We start from the raw sequence: 21,964 nt of genomic DNA on the forward strand, positions 1-21,964 counted from the left end.
TCCATAACAAAGAGGATTTAATCATTAAAGTTTAAAAAATCTTAAATCGAGCAAGCCGAAATTATGAATACTTTTATCAATTCATAGAGAAGAATAAGTTGTCAATTGTCATCAATTTGTCGCAGCGGCTAAACGCACAATACGAGCGAAGCCATGTTGGAAAAAACTATGAAAATTTTGGATGAGCCATATGCCATCTGTAAAGGTAAAGTCTGGCGTCGGGAGGAGTTAAATACAGATGATCAGAATCAATAACGTTTTACAAATAGACGCGTCATAGACTAACAAAGTTGCACATAAAAACGGCGCACTATTCATTATAGTCACATACCTATACATATAATTACAAATTGGCTCGAAGGAATACAAACATTAGGCATAGGTTCGTTAGAAAAGGATATATATAAGGTGCGTTCGGGTAAGATCAGACACAAGGTAAGATCGTATAACGAAAAAATACCACGAAACTATGGTTATGCTACACAGGCGGCTGCGCTGTTTTTTCTTGCCCCGTCCTATATACCACAGTTGATGCTACAACCAAGAACGGCGGCGCTGTGTGCACTGAAACAAAAAAGGTTGATTTCGCTCTTCTTAACATTTTTGAGACTTCTATTTGATTTTGTGGACCTTATCATACTAGCATTAGAAGCGTTATTAGAACGAAGTCCGAACTTACCCCGCGAAGGACCGATCTTTTCTACGGGTTTTAAATTTCTATACATACATTATCATCTTTTTTTAAGCTTGCACAGAGAGAATTGGAAGATGATTAAATTATTACATAAAGTAGCATTAATAATAACCAGTTTCTTGTATAAAATTTTGGTATCGCTTAAATATTTTATGAGAAAAAAATATTTTCGAGACTCCTCGCAACACATCGAAAAACCGTCCGAAATTTGCCGAACGCATTATACATCGACAGTTATAGCTCGCATTGATACGTCACGAGCGTCGACCGCCGTCGCCATGACAGTCGAAGAAAATGCATTTATGAGTTAAAAAATAAGTAAATAGTGTATACTTATTACAAACGTATGAAATGAAAGTTTTTTTCATTCACAGTTCGAGTATAATTTGTACATCTTCTAAAAACGAAGGAAGGCATTTTATTTACAAAAATACCAAAAGTTTGTAAGCAGACGACAGTGATTGGAGGTTGACTAAGTGAATGTCGGGCAATTACCTTACTTATTTCTTGCCAATATTAAGCTTGGACAACGTATCTATGTAATAAAAACATCTTACATCAGAATCGATTATTTATACAAAGCCTCTGTGGAGTAGTTGAATTACGGTACGATTGCAGTACCGAGATCTCGTAAAAATGAATCCAAACGTCGGTCGCGACTCGCGAGCCGTTAGCGTTATATGGATAAATTTATTTTATTGCAAGAATAATACTTAAAAACTTTTTAATAAGATGCTTACAAAACATTGTAAACAGACTTCTAACAAAGGAAAAGGTTATCAACACCTCCGTCATTTACGAACCGATTTGGCAATTATTATTTTACTCGAAAAAATGTACCTCAAGTTTGGTCTCATAATTTTTTTTTTCAAAATGGCTTCAGTAGTTCGATTTTAAAAAGTAAAATAACTAGAATAATGATTATGTCATCCAAGTTTTGCTTTATTGTGACGGTTTTAGTTATATATTCTTATGAGCCCAATCACGCTATAGGGAGTTGGGTATACCGCTACTTGGTGCTGCAGCATCAGCTCAAGGTTATCATTGTCTTGGCAACACCACCGAAGAAACAGTACAACTCGTCAAAAGCCTGAATATATCTACATAAATTTCTTAGTTATAAGAACCATCTCTCAATGACACCTTTACAACAAAAAAAAAAACGTATTAAATAGGTCCATTCCTTTAGGAGCTAGACAGGCATACAGGTACGAAAATAAATATCTTAAACTTACAATACCGCCGTTTTGCGTCATGGGTTGAAAAGAAAACAAATTAAGATATATTTTAAATTTACTAATAAATATAATTTATTTACAGTACCTCAGTTAGCTTTACTATCACGCATACTGAATATAAAAAAAAACATTCATCACTTGTCACACTGCATCTCACAAATCATACTGGAACATTTAGAGTAGAACACCCGTCGTCAGAGTTCAGACTATGTTCTCCGACACATCCGAAAGATCGGTGCTGTGGCCGCATACAGCTTACAGCTCGTCGTGATCCTCGGCCAGCGTTTCCGACTCGGCGTCTGCGTCGGCTTCAGTCTCGGCCTCGGCGTCGGCCGCCTCGTCCTCGGGCTCGTCTTCGGGCATGGCGTCGGCGGACAAGCCCAGCGAGCGTTGCAACATACTTTCCACCGTGTCCGCAAATTCTACAGACTGTCCCTCCTGTAAGATGTAGCCCGACCTGTGAACCAACCGTCAAGCGGTGAGTGAGGGCGTGCGCGCGACGCAGAGGGTCGCGACTCGGACGGCCGCCGACTCACCTGAGGGCCGCCGTGCGGTACAGCGTGTTGGCGACCTGCAGCGCCTCGGCGCTGTCGGGGTCGTCCTGCACGCGGCGCAGCAGCTCCACGATGATGGGGTGGCGCGGGTTGATCTCCAGCATCTTCTTCTGCGTGAGGTGGTGGCGGCGCTGCGGGTCGTCGGCCTTCTGGTGCGCGTTGGAGAGCGCGAGGCGCTCCATGTTGCCGGTCCAGCCGAAGGCGGTGGCGGCGAGCGCGGCGGGCGAGCGCGCGAGGCGGCGCGACACGGCGGCGCGCGTGATCCACGCGCCGAGCTTGTCGCCGAGCCAGCGCGTCAGCGGCTCGAACTGCACGCGCTGCGCCTCCAGCCGCTCCTTCTGCGACGAGCCTGCAACACCACGTGCGCTCACTCACTCATGACCCCACTGGACCTAACATCACTCTGTCCTGCTCATTTCATTTCTTGTACATGAAATCGATAAGGATTCCTGTGACTTGGGTTTTCATGGATGGTAGGTACTAGGTAGTAATTTACTTCATGTCGGTTGACTAATGCCATAGAAACTTAGCTGTGTGCACTTACTCTCTTCCAGGTCGAAGATCTCCTTGGCAATGTTTTGGAACTTGAAGCCCTCATACTCGGGCAACGAGGACAGGCAGTACTCGTCGACGGCCTCGGTGAGGTACAGTACCTCGTACCCGCGCTTCACCAGCCGCTCAGCGAACGGAGACTTCTCCACCTGTATCAGGATAAGAAGACATTTAGAAATTGCAAAATCAAATGACTATTGAAAAATCTTTTTGGGATGTTTCTTGATGGTGTAACGGCCATATTGCTTTGTAAGCGTAATGTATACGGAGTGTAGTCGGTCGGGAGAGAGTAGTGTAACGTGGAGTCAGGTACTGTGTACACGCGTATAAATAATTATGTAAAATGTGTTTCCTGTAATAAACTTTTATTCACATATAATTATATTATTGTGGGACACTCACATACTCCCTATAAAAGGTTACCCCCTTACAATGGTGACCCCTGTGCAGTGCCGAAAATAATATAACAATAAAAAGTGTTGCGCAAATAAAATAACAGTATCCAGTCGGAGTGTGTGCATTATACGTGCTATATAGAAAAATGGCGGAAAATGAACAAAAAGACGTAAAGGGTGAGGTAGATCAAATTACCATTACTTCAAGAATTGCAGAATTTTGGGAGGATCAACCTCGAACATGGTTTATCCATGTGGAATCGGTCCTTTTCAGCCGTAAGTTATCCGACGAGGCGAAATATCACCTAGTAATCGCAAAATTAGGTAAAAATGTGGTTCAGGCAGCAACAGACATTTTACTCAATCCGCCGGAAGAAAATAAGTATAATGCCCTTAAGGCTAGACTTTTAGCCGTATACGAAGAGTCGGAAAGTCGCCAGCTGCAAAAGTTAATAGGAGAAATGGAACTCGGCGATCAGAAACCGTCACAACTTCTTCGACGGATGAAAGACCTAGCCAGAGACAAAATCAAGGATGACACGTTACTTCTTTTATGGCAAAATCATTTGCCGACAGCGGTTCGAGCTGTGCTTATAGTTACGGACAGCAAGGATTTGAATACGTTGGCCTCAGTTGCCGACAAAGTGATGGAGACCGTCAAACCCATCAACGTCGGAGAGGTCAGCACATCGGATACGACCTCATTAGCAGCGCAAATAGCCAGAATCAATGTCCGGCTCGATGAGATGCAGTCAAGGCCACCGAGACAAAGCAGCAGGTTTTCAGCACGCAAGACTCGAGAGCGCTACGGTAGAGAGGCGCGATCCATTTCCCGCGGGCGTCGAAATCCTACACCTCGTGGTACACCAGCTCGTGCCGACTGGATGTGTTTTTATCACTACCGGTTCAAGGAACAAGCGCGTAAGTGCGTGCCGCCGTGTGCTTGGGCCAACAAGCAGCAGAAGCATACGGAAAACTGAGCGCCGTGCAGTCAGCGGCGGACGACAGCTGCATCGGAACGCGTAATTACCGCCTTAGTATAAGAGATAGATGTAGCAACCTAAATTTTTTAGTGGATACTGGCGCGAACATTTCTGTTTTACCACGCAATGTAGTTAGTAAGAGTAACCTAAGTAAAAATAAATCAGACTATACGTTGTATGCCGCTAACGGCACGACTATAGAAACCTACGGCACTAAAACTTTAAATCTAGATTTAGGTTTAAGAAGATCCTTACGTTGGACTTTTGTTATAGCTGAGGTAAGCCAACCCATTTTAGGTGCCGATTTTTAAAATATTACCAATTATTAGTTGATTTAAATTCCCGTAAGCTTATTGACCAATTAACGCAATTAAACGTGCTAGCTTCAATTGTAAGTTCGCCCATTAGCCAGACCATTAAAACCGTAGATATAAGTCATCCATTTTACGATTTGCTGGCGAAATATCCGGATATTACCCAACCCGCATCATTTAAAGAATCACCTAAACATTCAGTGTACCATCATATTGAGACAGTCGGATCACCCGTACATTGCCGAGCGAGACCGTTGCCACCGCATCGATACGCTAAAGTTAAAGAAGAATTTAAAATCATGCAGGAGATGGGGATTTGTAGACCGTCGAAAAGCGCGTGGGCAAGCCCATTACATGTCGTGGAAAAAAAAGATGGTAATTTACGTCTTTGTGGTGATTATAGAGCGCTTAACGCAATCACCAAACCGGATAGATACCCTATTCCGAGATTGTACGATTTTACCTACATACTTGCAGATAAAGAAGTTTTTTCTCGTATAGACATTAATAGAGCATATCATTGTATAATGGTTGCTCCAGAGGACGTAGAAAAGACCGCAATAATCACACCTTTTGGACTTTTCGAATTCCCACGCATGAGTTTTGGTTTGTGCAACGCAGCGCAATCTTTTCAACGCTTTATGAATCACTCTGTTTTGCATGGTTTAGATTTTTTGTATACGTTTATAGATGACATAGTAATAGCTAGTGAGAGTTTGGAACAACACAAAATACATTTAACAGAAGTTTTTGAACGACTTAGCAAATTCGGTATTACTATTAATTTAAAGAAATGCTCATTTGGTAAAACTAAAATTGATTTTCTTGGATACGAAGTTTGCACTGATGGTATTCGGCCACTTAAAGAAAAAGTAGATGCAATTAACTCTTTTCCCAAACCTGAAACCGTAGACCAATTAAGGCGATTTTTAGGAATGGTTAACTTTTATCGGTTACATTTACCTCACGCAGTAGAGTATCAATTAGAATTAAACAAATATTTAAAAGATTCCAAAAGAAGGATAAAAGTAAGATTATTTGGGACGATAAATCAAATGAAGCATTTATACAATGTAAGTTAAGTTTGCAAAGTGCGCCTGGTTTATCGTATCCGAAACCCGATATGCCACTTGCACTAATGACGGATGCATCGAGTAGTTGTGTGGGTGCAGTTTTGCAGCATCGCGAAGGCAATGTATGGAAGCCGTTAGGATATTTTTCTAAGAAAATGACACCTGCACAAGAAAAATATAGTACCTATGATAGAGAGCTTTTAGCTATATATCTCTCTATTAAGTATTTCCGGAATATGATTGAAGGACAAAAATTAGTAATTTATACCGACCATAAACCTTTGACTTTTGCCTTTAAAAAAATAGGTAGTAGCAACGAGTTACCGCGTAGAGTTAGGCAATTATTATTTATCAGTGAGTTTTCTACTGACATTAAACACATTCAAGGTGACAATAATGTAGTAGCGGATGCATTATCACGGGTCGAATCCATTTCTGTTCCCATTGCATTGGATTACGCTGACATTGCTCGTGTTCAAAGAAACGACGAGCAACTGGCCAACCTGCGTAAGCAGACCGGTAAGTGGAATTTGCTAGAGATAGTATTACCGGGACATGACACCAGCATTGTTTGTGATATGACTACACTAAAGCCTAGACCATACTTACCAGAACAGTTTAGGAGATTAGCTTTTCAGTCTGTACATAACCTTAGCCATCCAGGCATTCGTACTACAGGTAAATTAATTAAACAAAGATTTTTCTGGGTCAACATGAATAAGGACATAAGTATATGGGCACGTTCTTGTAATGCATGTCAGCGTGCAAAAATACATAGACATGTTAAATCGGAATACCGCCAATTTCCATTGGCAGAACGTTTCACACACATACATGTTGACATAGTAGGGCCATTGCCGATTTCTTTGCACGATTACAGGTTTTTAGTTACAATCGTAGACCGAGCTACAGGATGGCCGGAGGCTTTTCCCGTAAAAGATATTAGCGCGGAAACCGTATCGAAAGCTATTTATGAAGGTTGGATTTCACGTTTTGGCTGTCCTTTTCAACTTACTAGCGACCAGGGCAGACAATTTGAAAGTTCGCTTTTCAAGGAACTCATGAAATATTTAGGTATATGCAAAAAACGTACCACACCTTACCATCCTCAAAGCAATGGTATGATAGAGAGGTGGCATAGATCGCTTAAAGCAGCTTTGATGGCCAGATTAGACTCGAAGACTTGGGTTGAAGAATTACCTACAGTGTTATTAGGACTCCGAGCAGCACCGCGCACCGATACTAGTGTAAGTGCTGCCGAGTTGACTTATGGACAAACCCTAAGGCTACCTGGCGATTTCTATGACAACAACACAGAGATATCTAATTATTGCGAATATGTAAACAACTTACGTTCGTTAATCCGTAATTTAAAACCGAAACCGAATACACATAAGGCTTGTCACACAGTTTTTGTGTACCCAGAATTAAGCAATTGTAGTCATGTATACATTCGTAATGATGGTGTTAAAAAATCATTACAACCACCTTACGATGGACCATTTAGAGTGCTAGAGAGAAACGATAAAGTTTTCGTAGTTCAACTTCCGAATCGCGTAATTAACGTATCAATAGATAGGTTAAAACCAGCTTTTGAGGTTGAAGTTAAAAAAAAAAATTGCCTAGATACTAATAATAAAAATTATGTGAACAAAGAGAAGGATAATATTACTAGTAGTAGCGATAGTCAACAGCATAACGCGACTAGAGTAGCGACGAGCGATAAAAAAACGCTCAGCTACACTACGCGTAGCGGCCGAATAAGTAAAAAGCCCGTACGTTTCAATTTGTGAGCTTGGGTAAGTATAAAGTTTCCACATCGGCAAGTCGTACATATATTTTGTATTATAATTACGATTAAACACCCGTGCAATTATATTACGCATTGAACAATTATATAATAATGGGTAAAGCTGTATCAAAGGAAGAAATTGTTATCGCCCAAAACGGGGCAACTGCTAACTTACAAGACACAACTTGGAACAATTATTTCAGTTGGTCTATCGTCGGATTTTTAGTTTTGAGCATAATCATGTATTTCGTGATCAAACGCTGTATGTCGAAGGCTAGGACCTGGTTGAATGATCATGTACGAAGTATACAAGTACAAGTATTGGAATCGGTAGAGGCAACAAGAGCTAGTTTTCGAAAAGGGAGAGACCCCAATTCAAGCAAGGTTTCTACTAAACTTGATATTGTGTAAAAGTGTCAGTGTTTTCTCTCACAGTGGTGATACTGAGATGATTCGTTAGCAATCGTACAAGTAAAATTTTAAGTTTATGAATGGGTTATACAACCCTTATATATTTTTTTATATACAACCAATATTTTGATTTTTTTGATTTATGTTTTGCAACTATATTAACATTTATTGCTGTATTCAGTATGCTATTGTTATTGTAGGTATAATATTGTACTATTGTATTATGTTTAACTATCGGTATTAAAATTTGTCCTATTTTTACCCCCAAAATATTTTTAAAAGGGGGGGAGTGGTGTAACGGCCATATTGCTTTGTAAGCGTAATGTATACGGAGTGTAGTCGGTCGGGAGAGAGTAGTGTAACGTGGAGTCAGGTACTGTGTACACGCGTATAAATAATTATGTAAAATGTGTTTCCTGTAATAAACTTTTATTCACATATAATTATATTATTGTGGGACACTCACATACTCCCTATAAAAGGTTACCCCCCTAACAGTGACTTTGGCAAATCACTAACTACAGTGTAACAAATATTTTTGTAGTTCCTAGTAAAATTAAGCAAAATTGTTCAAGACTTAATAAATATATTGATATTAGAAGCCAGGTGATTATGAGAATAGGTAGTACCTCAGCACGGCTGGCGCCGGCGATATAGTAGAGGTGATGCTGGTTGGGCTTCATGCGTTTCACGTAGTCGCTGAGGAAGGTCATCTGGTCCGAGTGAGACGAGTGGAAGCGCAGCAACTTTGCCAGCCGCGACCTGTTGCTTGGGTCCTCCATCACTCCCAGCTTGATGCTGCACACATACATTCCCCATTAATTGTAATATTATTATTTAACAATCTTACCAATATTTTATAAACGCGAAAATGTATGAAGGTGTTTATTAGAAATAACCACTTTAACTGCAAAATGTTATGTATGAAATTTGGTATATAGATAGGCCAATTTTTTCCAGGCAAATATAAATCGGCGAATCCATGTGTTAAACAAAATTAGTAGTTTTGCATACAAAAAGGTACTGTTGCACTCACTTGGTGGAGTACTCCTTCCAGAAGTGTTCGTACTCTTCGTCGGAGATCTTCTTGAGCATGTCGAGTGCCTTGCGCACGAGCTTCTTCTTGATGATCTTGATGAGTTTGTGTTGCTGAAGCGTCTCGCGACTGACGTTGAGCGGCAGGTCGTCGCTGTCGACGATGCCCTGGATGAAGGCGAGGTAGTTGGGCATCAGCTCGTTGAACTCGTCCGTGATGAAGACGCGGCGCACGTACAGCTTGATGTGGTCGGTCTTGGTGCCGTAGCGGTTGAAGCTGTCGGCGGGCTGCACGCGCGGCACGAACAGCAGCGCGCGGAACGTCACCTCGCCCTCCGCCACGAAGTGAGCCCTGCAACCACACGCACACTCAGCACCGCTCGCCACTTTACACCACCACCACCATCACCACCACCACCACCGCCACCACCACCGCGGCTGCAGCACTTACTTGGCGAGCGGCGGCGACGAGTCCTTGGTGAGGCTCTTGTAGAACTGCGTGTACTCGTCCTCGGCCACGTCGGCGGGCTTGCGCGTCCAGATGGGCTTGTTGTCGTTCATCAGCTCCCAGTCCCACACTGTCTTTTCAGTCTTTTTGGTCTCGGGCTTCTCCTCCGCCGCATCCTCCACCTGCGACGCAGAACCACATTCTTTATTAATAATAATTAAAAACATATATTTAAAAACCGCGATAAATCCGAAAAGTAATTTAATTTCGATATCTTACATTCACGTAAACATAAGAAATCATCACATTTTAATCACAGTCAACATGAGTTTTCTATGTTTAACACGTCACCACTCAATTACCTACAAACCTAAATTCGTTATGTTAACGCGACTGATGCAAAACCGTTATAAATTCATATTTTTTTATTAATTCAATACTGCCGTACTAAGATCAAAAGCGGTATCTCAAAAAAAAAAACAAAATCTAGATTTTGATGTCGTCAGATAGCTTTAAGAAATACCCATCCAATGAACTTACCTAAGTAACGGTAACTTGTTTAGAACTTGTTAAAAAAAACCTTAGAGTTTTTCTATCTCAGTTTTACATACAAAACTATAAAACTATATTTACAAATCTTCGATTATCGAAATAAGATTTCCCTGAGATACCGCTTTTGCGCTTTGCACGGCAGAATAATTATAATAAATTATTTAAACAGAAATATCTTAATTTATTGTAATATAAACATTTGGAAAGTTGTTATTTAGTTGATTTGCATTCGTTATCAATAAACGATCCCAATCTTAATCTCCAATCCGATTCCGGGAATGAACCATACAAAATAAGTCATTTGTAAGCATGTCAAAAAAAGATTGTTCTGATTGGTTAATTTTCGCGATAGATTAAAAAAAAGCTAGTGGTATCGTTTATTGAAAATGGCTGTTAATAAACAATCTATGTAGTTTACACTCAAAAGTCATTACAAAAATATTGTAAAGGAGGTAGAGTATGGGTGTAATAGCTTAAGGTTCAGCGTTGTTATGGTGTCGCAGTATTGCGTGTTCGAATGGGTGTAATTTTGAAGCTATGGTAATTGAAATTTGAACTAAATGCCATGTGATTGAGAACTATTTTATCCCTCGTCTTTTGGCCAACAACCGAGTAATAATTTAGCAGCCCCGACTCGGCGCCAGTGCCTCGCCGTGTGGTGTACACTAGAGCAGTACGCACCTGAGCGTCCTCGTCGGCGTCGGCGGACTCCTCGACGGGCTCCTCCACGGTCTCGGTGCGGGAGGCCCACAGGTGGATCGGGAAGTTGATGAATTGCGAGTACTTCTTGACGAGCGAGCGGATGGTGTCGGGCTGCAGGTAGTCGGCCGCCTCCTCCTTGAGGTGCAGCGTGATGTGCGTGCCGCGGCGCAGCGTGTTGCCGCGCGGGTCCGCCGCCACGCTGAAGGCGTTGGCGTCCGATTCCCACACGTGCTGCACGTCGTCGTTGTGCTTCGACACCACTGTCACGCGCTCCGCCACCAGGAACGCCGAATAGAACCCGACGCCGAACTGTCCGATCATGTCGTTCATCTCCTGCGCGCCGCCCTTCTCCACGTCCTGCATCTTTGACAGGAAGTCAGCGGTGCCGGACTTGGCGATGGTGCCGAGATTATTCACCAACTCGGCGCCAGTCATTCCGATGCCGGAGTCGATGATGTGCAGCTGCCGCTTGTCGGGTTCCGCCTTGATGCGGATGCTGAGGTCTGGGTTGGACTCCAACACGTTGTGGTCCGTGAGCGACAGCAGTCGAATCTTGTCCAAAGCGTCAGATCCGTTCGATATCAACTCACGGAGGAAGATCTATTGGAACAATAGTATGCAGTTACAAATATCAATGTTTTAAATAATATGTACACCTGTACACTGATCTAATAGAAAACAATCATGACAATTGATAGGTGCCGAGTACCGACCTCTTTGTTCCTGTACAGCGAGTTGATGATGAGTTTCATCATGCGGTTCACTTCTGTCTGGAAGGTGTAATTCTTGGCGCGCTCGCGGATTTCTTTCATCTGCGCCACGCTCAGCTCGCCGGGAGAGATCGCCTCCTCCTCCCGCGACACCGCCTCCGCATCTGGAACACGCGAGACGACAATCCGTAAACTCCTGCACCGTGCAAGCTCCGTGTTGGGTGCTCACCCTATTATCATAATATAGTAAATAAATAACAAAATAAAAATCTTACAATGTGTGAGGTTGCCATATTCACACTGTTCCTTATTTAGCCCTAATGCATAACATTTTAATAGTTTCTTTTAATAAGAATTCTGAATAATAAATTTATGACGGCTATTTGACTGTATAATTTTACTATCGAACATAATTTGTGCAAACTCCGGTAGGGAACTTGGGTATCGTCGGCATGGCAGTATTGATCAAGCGCGGCGGGGTGGAGCTCGAGGCTCGAGGCAGTAGGTCGTGGCGGCTGACGCCGGCATGTCGTCGGGCGGTAGCTCGGCGCGACCGAGCGCGGCGCCGGCGCGGCGGGAGTGCACTGCGCAGGCGCGGCCGCTGCACGCGCGCTCCTTCAAGCTTCGTTTCGCGCCGCAGCGCGAGCCGGGCCGCTCGTACGTGTCGCTCGTGAAGCCTTTCGCATTGCGTCAGTTCCTTTTAGGTGTATTATGGGAAATCTCAATTTAATGGATCCGATGTCGGACGTTTGCGTAGTTAGTGTGTTTATTTGTTTATTTGAAATGTTACAGCGGCGACGGTGACGGACAAGTTCTACACGCGCCCGGAGTGCGAGGGTGATGCGGGGGTGGAGGAGGGGACGGCGCTGCAGCGCATCCAGGACATGTTCACGCTCGGGCCGCGGGACAAGCACGTCGCGCCGCTCACCTCCGCACACGTGTCCGTCTCTAATGTTTATTGTAATATGTTTAATATCACAAGTGCGATTCATAACCAGCAAAGTAACAATATGTGCTACAGATACGGATGGTGGTGGGACCAGATATCAACACTGGAGCAAGTACCGCGCAGCGATCGACGACTGCACCACCACATACACGACTCACAGTGGCTGAAGGAATGCCTGCGAGTGCTCGCCGCCGACGATAAACTCAAGCAAAAATAAGTGCTACATGACTTGTATAAGTTATTTATGTAATAACAGTAAATAATTGATTTATGTAAATGAAAACTCCTTGTTATCTTTATGGGCCTGATATGTCTCATTGTGGAGTAGAAGACTTTTATTCTTGTGCAGTGCAGGGTATTGTTTCTCCCTCTGGTCTAGTTTGGTTGATGACTGTAGCTTCATTTATTTGTTAACAGGATAGTTTTTTTATATTATATCAATAGCTGATGAGATAAGCAAGCTCCTCGAGGTCTTTATTGTGATGGTCCAGTGGTATTTTTCAATATTCCAAAGCCATTCCATTCCACCGAGCCTGTCATTCTGAGATCTAAGGTTTCTAAATGCACATATTATGTATAACACCCAGCAAATGCATTGACTACAGTGTTCTTTAAACTGAAACACAATAGTACATGCACATTTCTGGTGAGTGGCATAAATAGACATTTATGTGGCACCTACTGAGATGAAACCTTGCACATTAGACATGTAGGCATTGCAACAACTGGACCTTAATAAGACTTAACATCTCATGTCTCAGAATGGCGAGTGCCATATGGAATACCATACAATACTTTGTAATTCAAGGTGTTGCATGGTGTTTCTACTGTTTATGGGTGGTTGTATCGCGTACTATCAGGCGAATGGCAAGCTTGTCTCGTCAGTCAAAGCAATAAAAAAAAATTACACCTCTTGGTAAACCATGGGCAGGTATTTGTTTGAAGATTTATTTGAACATCTTGCATTTTGGTTTCTTTTTATGTTTTACCCTGTGCCACATGTGAATAAATTGCGTTACACAGCTAATGAACACAGTATGGGCAATGTCTATTATCAAGTGAGTCCACTTGATAAGGAGATAACATGTATTTAGTGCTGAGCCCACAGATTACATGTTGATTGATTTCTGTAGGCATGGGTACTACTGGTGGTAGCACATGTGTTCCTTCCACCGGTAATACCAATTCCTTTAAAGACAAGGAGCAGAACCAATAAAGCATTTGCTGATACAAAATATATAGAGAAATATTCAATTTGAACTGCACTGTACCCACCATAAGGTGTCAGGAATTTTACACAATCAGATAAAAGTAAGAAACATATTAATGGTTACTATAAATGATTTAAGCAAATTAATAAGTAAACTGGTAGCACCATAGCTGAAATACAATTTTACTTTGTAAACATTAATATGCTCCTATGTTATGTATAACTTTGTGGGTCAGGTGGAGCTGGGGATCATTACCCTTCATGTCGAGTCACTTGCATATTTACCTGTTATTCAAAAAACAAGTATCATTTGAAAAAATAACCACTGTATGCAGAGTAGACAATGAAAGAAATGTATGAGTGTAGTGTAATCACCTGTGCGAGAACCCTCTCGAGAGGCTCCATGGTCAACGTCCACCGTCACCTCCTCCACTGTGCCCACGCCTTCTTCTTGTGCATGCGCCCATCCTGACAAGAAAATATTACAATCAGTCCAGGGCCTACGACACATAACTATAAACACAGTCAACATAATTTATTTAAACTAAGAGCAGTTCTTTTACATTAAGTTTATTGCTAATCGCCGGTCCAGTAACAACTACAAGTAATGCCGGACATCGAACATTCTAGTCGCCGCAGCGACTTATGGTTTTTAAACTAATAAATACTTGAAATACGAGTTATTTATACTTTTTATGGAAAATATTAGACAATTTTAATTTAAGTTTCTTTTATTGTCACTGCAGATGAAGTTAAATTTATAACAAAATAAAAATTGCTACGTAGACAGCAACACCCTACTCACCTGAGAGGAATAAGATGCCGAGCCCTAACAGCAAAAAGTACTTCATCGTCGGGTAAACCAACGTACAATTATTTTTTTAACGACTATTCACTGACGGTCCTAATTCAGGCCTGGTTGTATCTCGACTGAAATAAAATTGCATTCAAGTTGATTTGTGAATGTTCGCAATCCAGTCTTCACACGCGTCCTGAACTTGCAATATGAACTTTTGACGTTTTTTAGTTGACGTAACTCACTATCATTGGTTAAAATTAGCAATGATGGGCTGTAGAGCCAATGGCAAGTTACCACGCAATTCAATCGACTAATCATTGATAAATAAATACAAATGGCTCTATAGGATTGGTGGAATTTAGTTTTCTAAATATTTTTCAATGAAATACCAGCCTAGGATTCTTTTAATAAAAATCTCAGATCCACGCAACGTTAAGTATGTTTAAAAATCCCTGACCAGGAGGCAACGTACTAAAACATTGACTTTATGTCTTTGATGGAAGAATATTTGTTTCGCACAGTGGTTTTTGTGTTGGTTTGGAGTTTGGACGGCAAAGTACGAATAAAACCTATAGGAGATCTGCCTTCGCCCCAGGCTTATACATCTGGAATGGATGACTATTCACTGACCATGATTAGAATTTTTAAGAAAGCTGTGAGGCTACCATATGTTTACAGATTTTGAATTCCGTCTCAGAATTAAAAATGTATAAACTCAGTCTTAGTTTCTATTCAAATTCTCAGTTGAAATTAGTTTACTACTTCTTGGCAGCATGGTCTTTGATCTTAGCTAGTTCGTAACGAAACAAATTAAAAATACATGTTCAACAGTGACAAGTCTAAAAGTCAGTATGGCATTTGACAATACATAGTCAAAGAGAATATAATTGAAATATAATCACTGCGTTAAATAATAGTTTGATTTGATAGGTATTTCATTGCTTACAATTTATAAAATTCCGGATTGTGTTCTAACTTAGGTGTAAAACTGCTTTATGAGAACCTTTATTTCTTCGTAGGAATTTAATTGTACATAAACAGCATTGATATAATGGAAGCAAAAGCGGCACCGCGAATAAAAACATCACAGCGGCGCATTCAATACAAGAGCAGTGCCTGGTGCGTTCACGAATTTGAGGTCTGGAGTGGTGAATTGGTGTGTCGAGTAGCTGCCTTGCGTATGAAAGATTCCCTATTGCTTTGGATCGGTGGCAACGCCAAGCCCGCACTGGTAGAAGTGGCAGCCGGGGTGCCTATGCCACCCTCCAATGGGTCTGCGCGCGCCGGACTCGCCACTGCTCTGATCAGCGGCGACGGCGTGGCAGTGACACTGGCGCGAAGGCTGTCCGCTACGCTGGTGCGACCTGTGTACGTGTGTTGCGGCGCCACCTTTGACCGTTTCACCGCACCGCTGGTGGAGCGCGGACTCATTGCCGAAATAAAGAGCAGACCAGAATGTTTCTAGCCCTTTGTGTGGTCTTAGTGCACATGGGGTAGAATCATAATAGGCTACTGGCCCTCCTTGGAATCCTCCAAAACGTGACTCGCTTAGGTTGATGTTTTTAATTTTGTTGTTTGTGATTGATCACAAGTCTAATGCATCTGTCACACTGTAGTCTGTTATTCAATACCAATAAAACTACATGGAGTTGTGTCATGTTTTTCTGCCACATTGTAAGCATACTGATTGTTAAATCAGTTTGATAACAACCATGTAGTGTTATCGTCTGCGGTTTGCTACACTTAACTGATAAAATAACTAGATTTTGAAAAAAGTTACTGTAATGGTTATTTTTGTATGTACAATGAGTGGTACTAGAGGTAGGCTGTTATCAGCATACATCATCATTTGAACCTCTCAAAAATTTGATGTAAGTATAAACAGACATGACAATGTAAATAAATCCAATCCACCAGTAACTTTGGAGGTTGATAAAATTTTCGTAAAAAAATATCAACATCTTTTAGTAAGTCTACATTTGGATATATTATAATATAATAGTTGAAGCGGTTGGCAGGGCTGCTACTGTTTATGGGCAGTTGAGTTGCTACCGTCCAGTAAGCACCTTGTGTGCCTCATGGCTGACTTGAATTAGAAATAAATGTTATATGCAATTTGGCTCTTCATTGTAACTGTTATTCTTTATTCATATAATCATTGTTACTATGTAAGTTCTAATCTACATATATGTTGCTGATGGACAGTAAACATCCCAATTGTAAACTTTATTCATATGAATATTGTAGATGAGTAGCAATTACTTCAACATGTAAAAATCTTAGAGAAATTATTGAAGGACTTGTCTCATTTGTTAATGGGTAAACAATTCATATGTGTGAATAGATTTTGTTATTTTACTTTTAAGTAATGTGTGTCATGTTGGGTACACTGAATTTGTATTCTCTTAAACTGTAAGTTAATAAATATCTTTTTGTAAAATTTTAGGTCTCTTAATACCTACAATATGGTTCACTGCAGGGTGTAGTTAAAAGTAGGCCACTTTCCAGGGCCTCGCACCGTGCAATTATAGTTGGGGCTTGGGCATGCAATTATCGTAATATTCCAATAATCGATAAAAAAAATATGGTTTTTATTTTCTGATAAAAACCGATAAATATCATATAACCGATGACCGGTGCCTTCATCGATCGAGTAGGAACGAATCTAGAATACCTTCGTGATTGTTGTCTGCGTCGGGTACAGGCTGGAAAGCGACGCCAACGCATCTTGTCCGAGGCTCGTGGAATGGTATCACTATGTTACCTAAATCGATATTACATGAGCTTTTTCAACGTCTCGTGCAAGTGTCGGATGTTATTTAATTTAATTTATTTGTGGCTATGATACGCAATGACACGGCACGCCGGGTTTGGTTTTCTTGATGGTTGGATATACTTATCTTATATCCGCCCGGCTAGCGGGTGTTAAAACCCGATATAGTAGCCCACGTAAGTGTGTCCCGTTCCGGGATCAGCCTGTGTATGATGATTGCAGTCAAACCAAATGTCGATTTCGCTTTTCTTGACACTAATTGGGACTTATACTTGATTTTGTGGACGTTATCATACTAGCTTTAGAAAAGATATTAAAAAGTCCGATCTTTCGAAAGAATTTAAAATTTCTATAGAGATAGGTACCACCTATTTTTAAGCTTACACGGAGAGTATTGAAAGGTGATTAAATTATGACATAAAGTTATGATACTTATTTATTATAACCAGTTTAATGTATAAAATTCCGGTATCACTTAAATACATACGCAACTAAGTACCTACTATTATTATAATCAGAATTTAGTACATACATACATACATAACATCACGCATTTTATCCCCGAAGGGGTATGCAGAGGCGCAACTAGGGCACCCACTTTTCGCCAAGTATGTTCCGTCCCATGATGTGATAGGGGGCGAGCCTATCGCCATATCGGGCACAAATTCCAGACTCCGGGCTGATACTGAGCAGAAAAACCCAAATATCACTTTGCCCGACCTGGGATTCGAACCCAGGACCTCAGAGCGCTATTGTACCGGACGTGCAATACAACTACGCCACCGAGGCAGTATTTAGTAAACAATACAAATAATAAGTACCTACTTGTAGTTATTGTAGACAGTATTTTTTTATGAACTGCCAGCTTAAAGATATAATCTAGGCGTTATTTTTCAAGTTACCATTGAAAAATAATTTGCAACCTCGTTGTACCAGTAAACAATTAATTACTGTTTAGTGGTTTTTGTATTACGGCCAGTTTGTTTAATACTTTTTCAAACCAAGAGAACGGGTTGAAGATTATATTAGGGTTTGGCTTCCCCAGTGTGAAATTGTTTATGAGGGAGAATTATTTTCCCAGTATATAAATGTAAAGCTACTAAAGTTCTAAGTCTGACTTGCTTAATCGAGCATTCCCGTACATCTTTACTCGAATGAATTCACCAATTCTATTCCTAATATTTGGGAATTGTTAAAGCGGGAGAGGGGGAGTGGGGGAGGAACACGTGCTCTCGACTTTACCTACAATTCATACTTTTCTCAATCTCCATATCAATTTGCCCCCCCTAGGCCACCGGCTGGCGACGCTCTTGTGTACAGTTGTGGACAAAACGTGGGGGACAACGGGAATAGACCCTTTGTGCGGGCAGGATGGCAGATTAAGTGCAATCTAGACATTAGATTGAACGTTTTATAGGTAAGTACTCTTTTTAGCAAGCTAAAAATACACCTCGTAAGTCTTTTAATTATTTTCGTATGAGGGAATTCACATTCGATTATTTTCTAATTCATCTAACAAAGAGTAGGTACTTATAAATATACAAGAGACATATTAGCGAATGGCTGTGGGGCAAAAAAATGCTGGCTGAAGCCTAGATAACAATCCGGCCTGGTGGATACTGATTCCAGGTTGGCGATACGCAGCTCTGATTCCGTGTCCCTCAGTATTGAGTGCTGATTTCTCAATCTGCTCCCTCATGACCGTTTGGGAGAGCTAACTCCCGATTCCGTCCTTATGCGCACTATCATCGTCGGGAATGCAAAACCCGGCCACGTGCTGACCATTGCAGTGTCTGCCTTCGGCAGTGGTGTGCTCGCGCTCATCGCCGCGCAGACTACGGAGTTCACCATCTGCGCTGGCGAGCTGGCACCAGAGCTAACCACGTGCATCAGCGTCGTGTCGCCTGATTCGTAGTCCCCACAGGCTAATGGAGAGGCATTAATAAAGCTCAGACCCCGTACTAAAGCCCGAGTTTTACATTATTTTAAAAGCTTAATAAAATTGTTCCATAAAGCATTAGATTTTTTTTTTATTAAATAGAAACGTATTTAATAATAAAATAACTAACAAAAAGGCGCATGTGTTATAGGCGTGTGCCATTCGATACAAAAAAAAATAAATTGAAACATGGGCTAGTATACTTAGGTGGTGGGTGCTCAACACGGCCCGATATAAATATATGCCTGCGGCTCCGCCCGCGTTATAAAGTTTTTCGGGCTAAAGTTTTCCGCTATATTTTTTCCCGGAAGCCTATGTTTCTTCCCAGGGTCTCAAACTGTCTCCATACCAAATTTCATCTTAATACGTTTGTTTAGTTTATAAGTTTAACATGTTCAGGCAGACAGATGCAGCGGGGGACTTTGTTTTATAATATATTTTTGTAGAACTTTTTAAGAGGAACAATCCCGTCATACATCATAGTTGCATAATTTTAACCTTTTACGCAGCGTACGCAACGGAAGCTCTCAAAACAAATAAATTTTTCCCGTTTTTGCAACATGTTTCATTACTGCTCCGCTCCTATTAGTCATAGCGTGATGATATATAGCCTATAGCACTCCACGAACAAAGGGCTATCTAACATAAAAAGATTTTTTCAGTTCGAACCGATAGGTCCTGAGATTAGCCATTGCTGCTCCGCTCGTATTAGTCATAGCGTGATGATATATAGCCTATAGCACTCTACGAACAAAGGGCTATCCATCACAAAAATATTTTTTCAGTTTGAACCGATACCTAGTTCCCGAGATTAGCGCCTTCAAACAAACAAACAAACAAACTCTTCAGCTTTATATAGTATAGATAGATTATAATGTATGTATGATATCGACATTTCATTAATAATACTTTAGGAAAGACAACTTTATTCCTAAAAATCAATAAAGTAAAATAAATAATTAAAAGCTTGGCCGTGACTACGATGAAAGTACCTATCTAAAATTTAAATTGAAATAAATCGAAAATAACTCATTGAATTATATTACTGTGATCTAAGTATATTATATTTGGAAATAATATAACAACAAGTTAGATGAATATTCTATCATATTTTTTTTGTTTATTTGGGAAACTTGAGGTGGGCCATGAATGGAATACTTCATGTAAGCCTTTTGTGTGTCGTAAATGTATTTTGTAAGTTTCTGCTATGATTCAAAATAATTAAATTAGCTGAAGCTTGCAGAACTAATATAAAAGTATTCATAGTTGTGATTGGTGAGTGGTGCGACACGTTGTTGTGACTGATGGAATAAGTGAAAACCATGAGAACATACATATATAACATTATCTATATTAAATATACCTCAGAACAATGAAACATACATCAGAATGTTTTAATTTTTCATTGGATATCTATAATTTTTTTCACACTTAGAAAATGTAAAGTTACAGGATATCTACGAAATTGTGTCCTTGAAATGAAAAGTCAAAATGACTTATCTATACTTACTTACTTACCTAGTACATTTTTTGCTTCATTTGAGGAAAAAACTAGTGGTTACTGAAATGGTTTAATTTTGGTTTAATGCAATGAACGAAGTCATATTTAATGCTACTTAATAAGATCCCGTTTTAAATTAACGATGAGTTTGTGACCCAAAGAGAATTGTAACGTTGTGACCCATCAGTCACATGTTACTTTTAGCTATTAATTGGTAAAACACTTTTAAAAAATGTTATAAATGTGTACATGTTTATTGTTACTTCTAGATTTTTTTTAAAGAATATGGCAAAAATCGACTTAATGACAACTACAAAATAACTCATACTTAGGTTTGTTAGTGTGACAGGTGTGACATGCGACATGCTTCTACACAAAGTAAAAGAGCTGGAGAACTTTATCTACTTTCCTCTTTTTATTTATTATTTCGGAAAATATATTAGTAAGTACTTCTTAATTTTTTATTGTGTATTAATTTTCTAAATGACTGCTTTATAAGCACGGCAGCGCTCTGATGTCCTGGGTCGAGCAAAGTGATATTTGGGTTTTGCTGTTCAGTACCAGCCCGGAGTCTGGAATTTGTGCTCAATATAGCGATAGGCTCGCCCCCTATTACATTATGGGATGAAACACATTTGGCGAAAAGTGGGTGCCCTGGTTGCGCCTCTTCATACTTCTTCGGGGGTAAATGCGTAGTGTGTGTTTGTTTTACTAATTTTCTACAATTTGCAATACTGTCAATGTGAATGTCAAGCCATTATATTTGTAGAAAACAGATTAAGTATCTAAATAAATATTTAAAAATTCTTGTACGTGGATGGCTCCAAAACTTTACTTTAATTCAATGTACTTTAAATATTTTTGAATTTAAAAAGTTAACTTCATGGAAATAACTTTGTAGACTGTCACGACGCGCTATAGAAAAATGCTATTTTCGAAATCGCAGTGGCTTTGGTATCATTCGTAAGTAGATGTAATTTCGTTTGTAGTTTCAGACGCATAAACCTACATGATTTGTAATAGATTGGTACAGTTCTACATGTTAGGAATTGCATTAAACATGTAATGAGCCGCACTACGTTCAATCGTACTACCTCAGAAGTTATCGCAGATTGTCGTGTTTTACTGACTCAAAACTGTTTTTAAAGTCTAAGAGCTTTAAAAAAAATTGCTATTATTATACGGAGGCTTACTATGATAATATATAATATATTTATTCAGTTAATAGTATGAAACTACATGCAAACTTTTTTGAAATGAAATGAAATAATTTATTTGAGTCAGTCAAATATTAAACATAAGATACTTACTTACTCCACCACCAGTTCGAAAAGCATTTT

The 21,964-nt window shown here is 40.3% G+C and overlaps 3 protein-coding genes and 1 long non-coding RNA gene across 7 annotated transcripts; 3 read left to right on the top strand and 1 right to left on the bottom strand.

The window, feature by feature from the left end:
- Positions 1-1,969: 1,969 nt before the first annotated feature.
- LOC115446859 (endoplasmin) lies at positions 1,970-14,673 on the bottom strand. Its single transcript, XM_030173667.2, has 10 exons — positions 14,418-14,673; positions 13,988-14,080; positions 11,457-11,617; positions 10,723-11,343; positions 9,493-9,671; positions 9,043-9,393; positions 8,636-8,804; positions 3,031-3,187; positions 2,469-2,835; positions 1,970-2,389 (listed from the first exon to the last, which is right to left on the bottom strand). Exons 1-10 carry the CDS (start codon positions 14,461-14,463, stop codon positions 2,188-2,190), a joined length of 2,346 nt encoding a protein of 781 aa, XP_030029527.1. The 5' UTR covers positions 14,464-14,673; the 3' UTR covers positions 1,970-2,187.
- On the top strand, positions 3,183-8,768 carry LOC119190717. The gene is made up of 2 exons (XR_005113065.1): positions 3,183-3,456; positions 8,489-8,768. It is a non-coding gene; the product is annotated as an uncharacterized LOC119190717 (long non-coding RNA).
- LOC115446860 lies at positions 11,615-12,685 on the top strand. Of its 4 annotated transcripts, none has more exons than XM_030173671.2 (3): positions 11,645-12,157; positions 12,246-12,393; positions 12,475-12,685. In XM_030173671.2, exons 1-3 carry the CDS (start codon positions 11,980-11,982, stop codon positions 12,617-12,619), a joined length of 471 nt encoding a protein of 156 aa, XP_030029531.1. In that variant the 5' UTR covers positions 11,645-11,979; the 3' UTR covers positions 12,620-12,685. The 4 variants fall into 4 exon arrangements, with proteins under 4 accessions (XP_030029529.1, XP_030029530.1, XP_030029531.1 ...); XM_030173672.2 differs by having other exon boundaries at positions 11,667-12,142; XM_030173669.2 differs by having other exon boundaries at positions 11,615-12,157; positions 12,246-12,685.
- A 582-nt stretch (positions 14,674-15,255) lies between the features above and the next one.
- Positions 15,256-16,854, top strand: LOC115446869. The gene has a single exon (XM_030173678.2). The coding sequence runs from the start codon at positions 15,463-15,465 to the stop codon at positions 15,874-15,876; it is 414 nt and encodes a 137-aa protein (XP_030029538.1). The 5' UTR covers positions 15,256-15,462; the 3' UTR covers positions 15,877-16,854.
- Positions 16,855-21,964: the final 5,110 nt, after the last annotated feature.

This window comes from Manduca sexta, chromosome 26 (genome assembly GCF_014839805.1).
Source record: "Manduca sexta isolate Smith_Timp_Sample1 chromosome 26, JHU_Msex_v1.0, whole genome shotgun sequence".
Taxonomy (NCBI): domain Eukaryota; kingdom Metazoa; phylum Arthropoda; class Insecta; order Lepidoptera; family Sphingidae; genus Manduca; species Manduca sexta.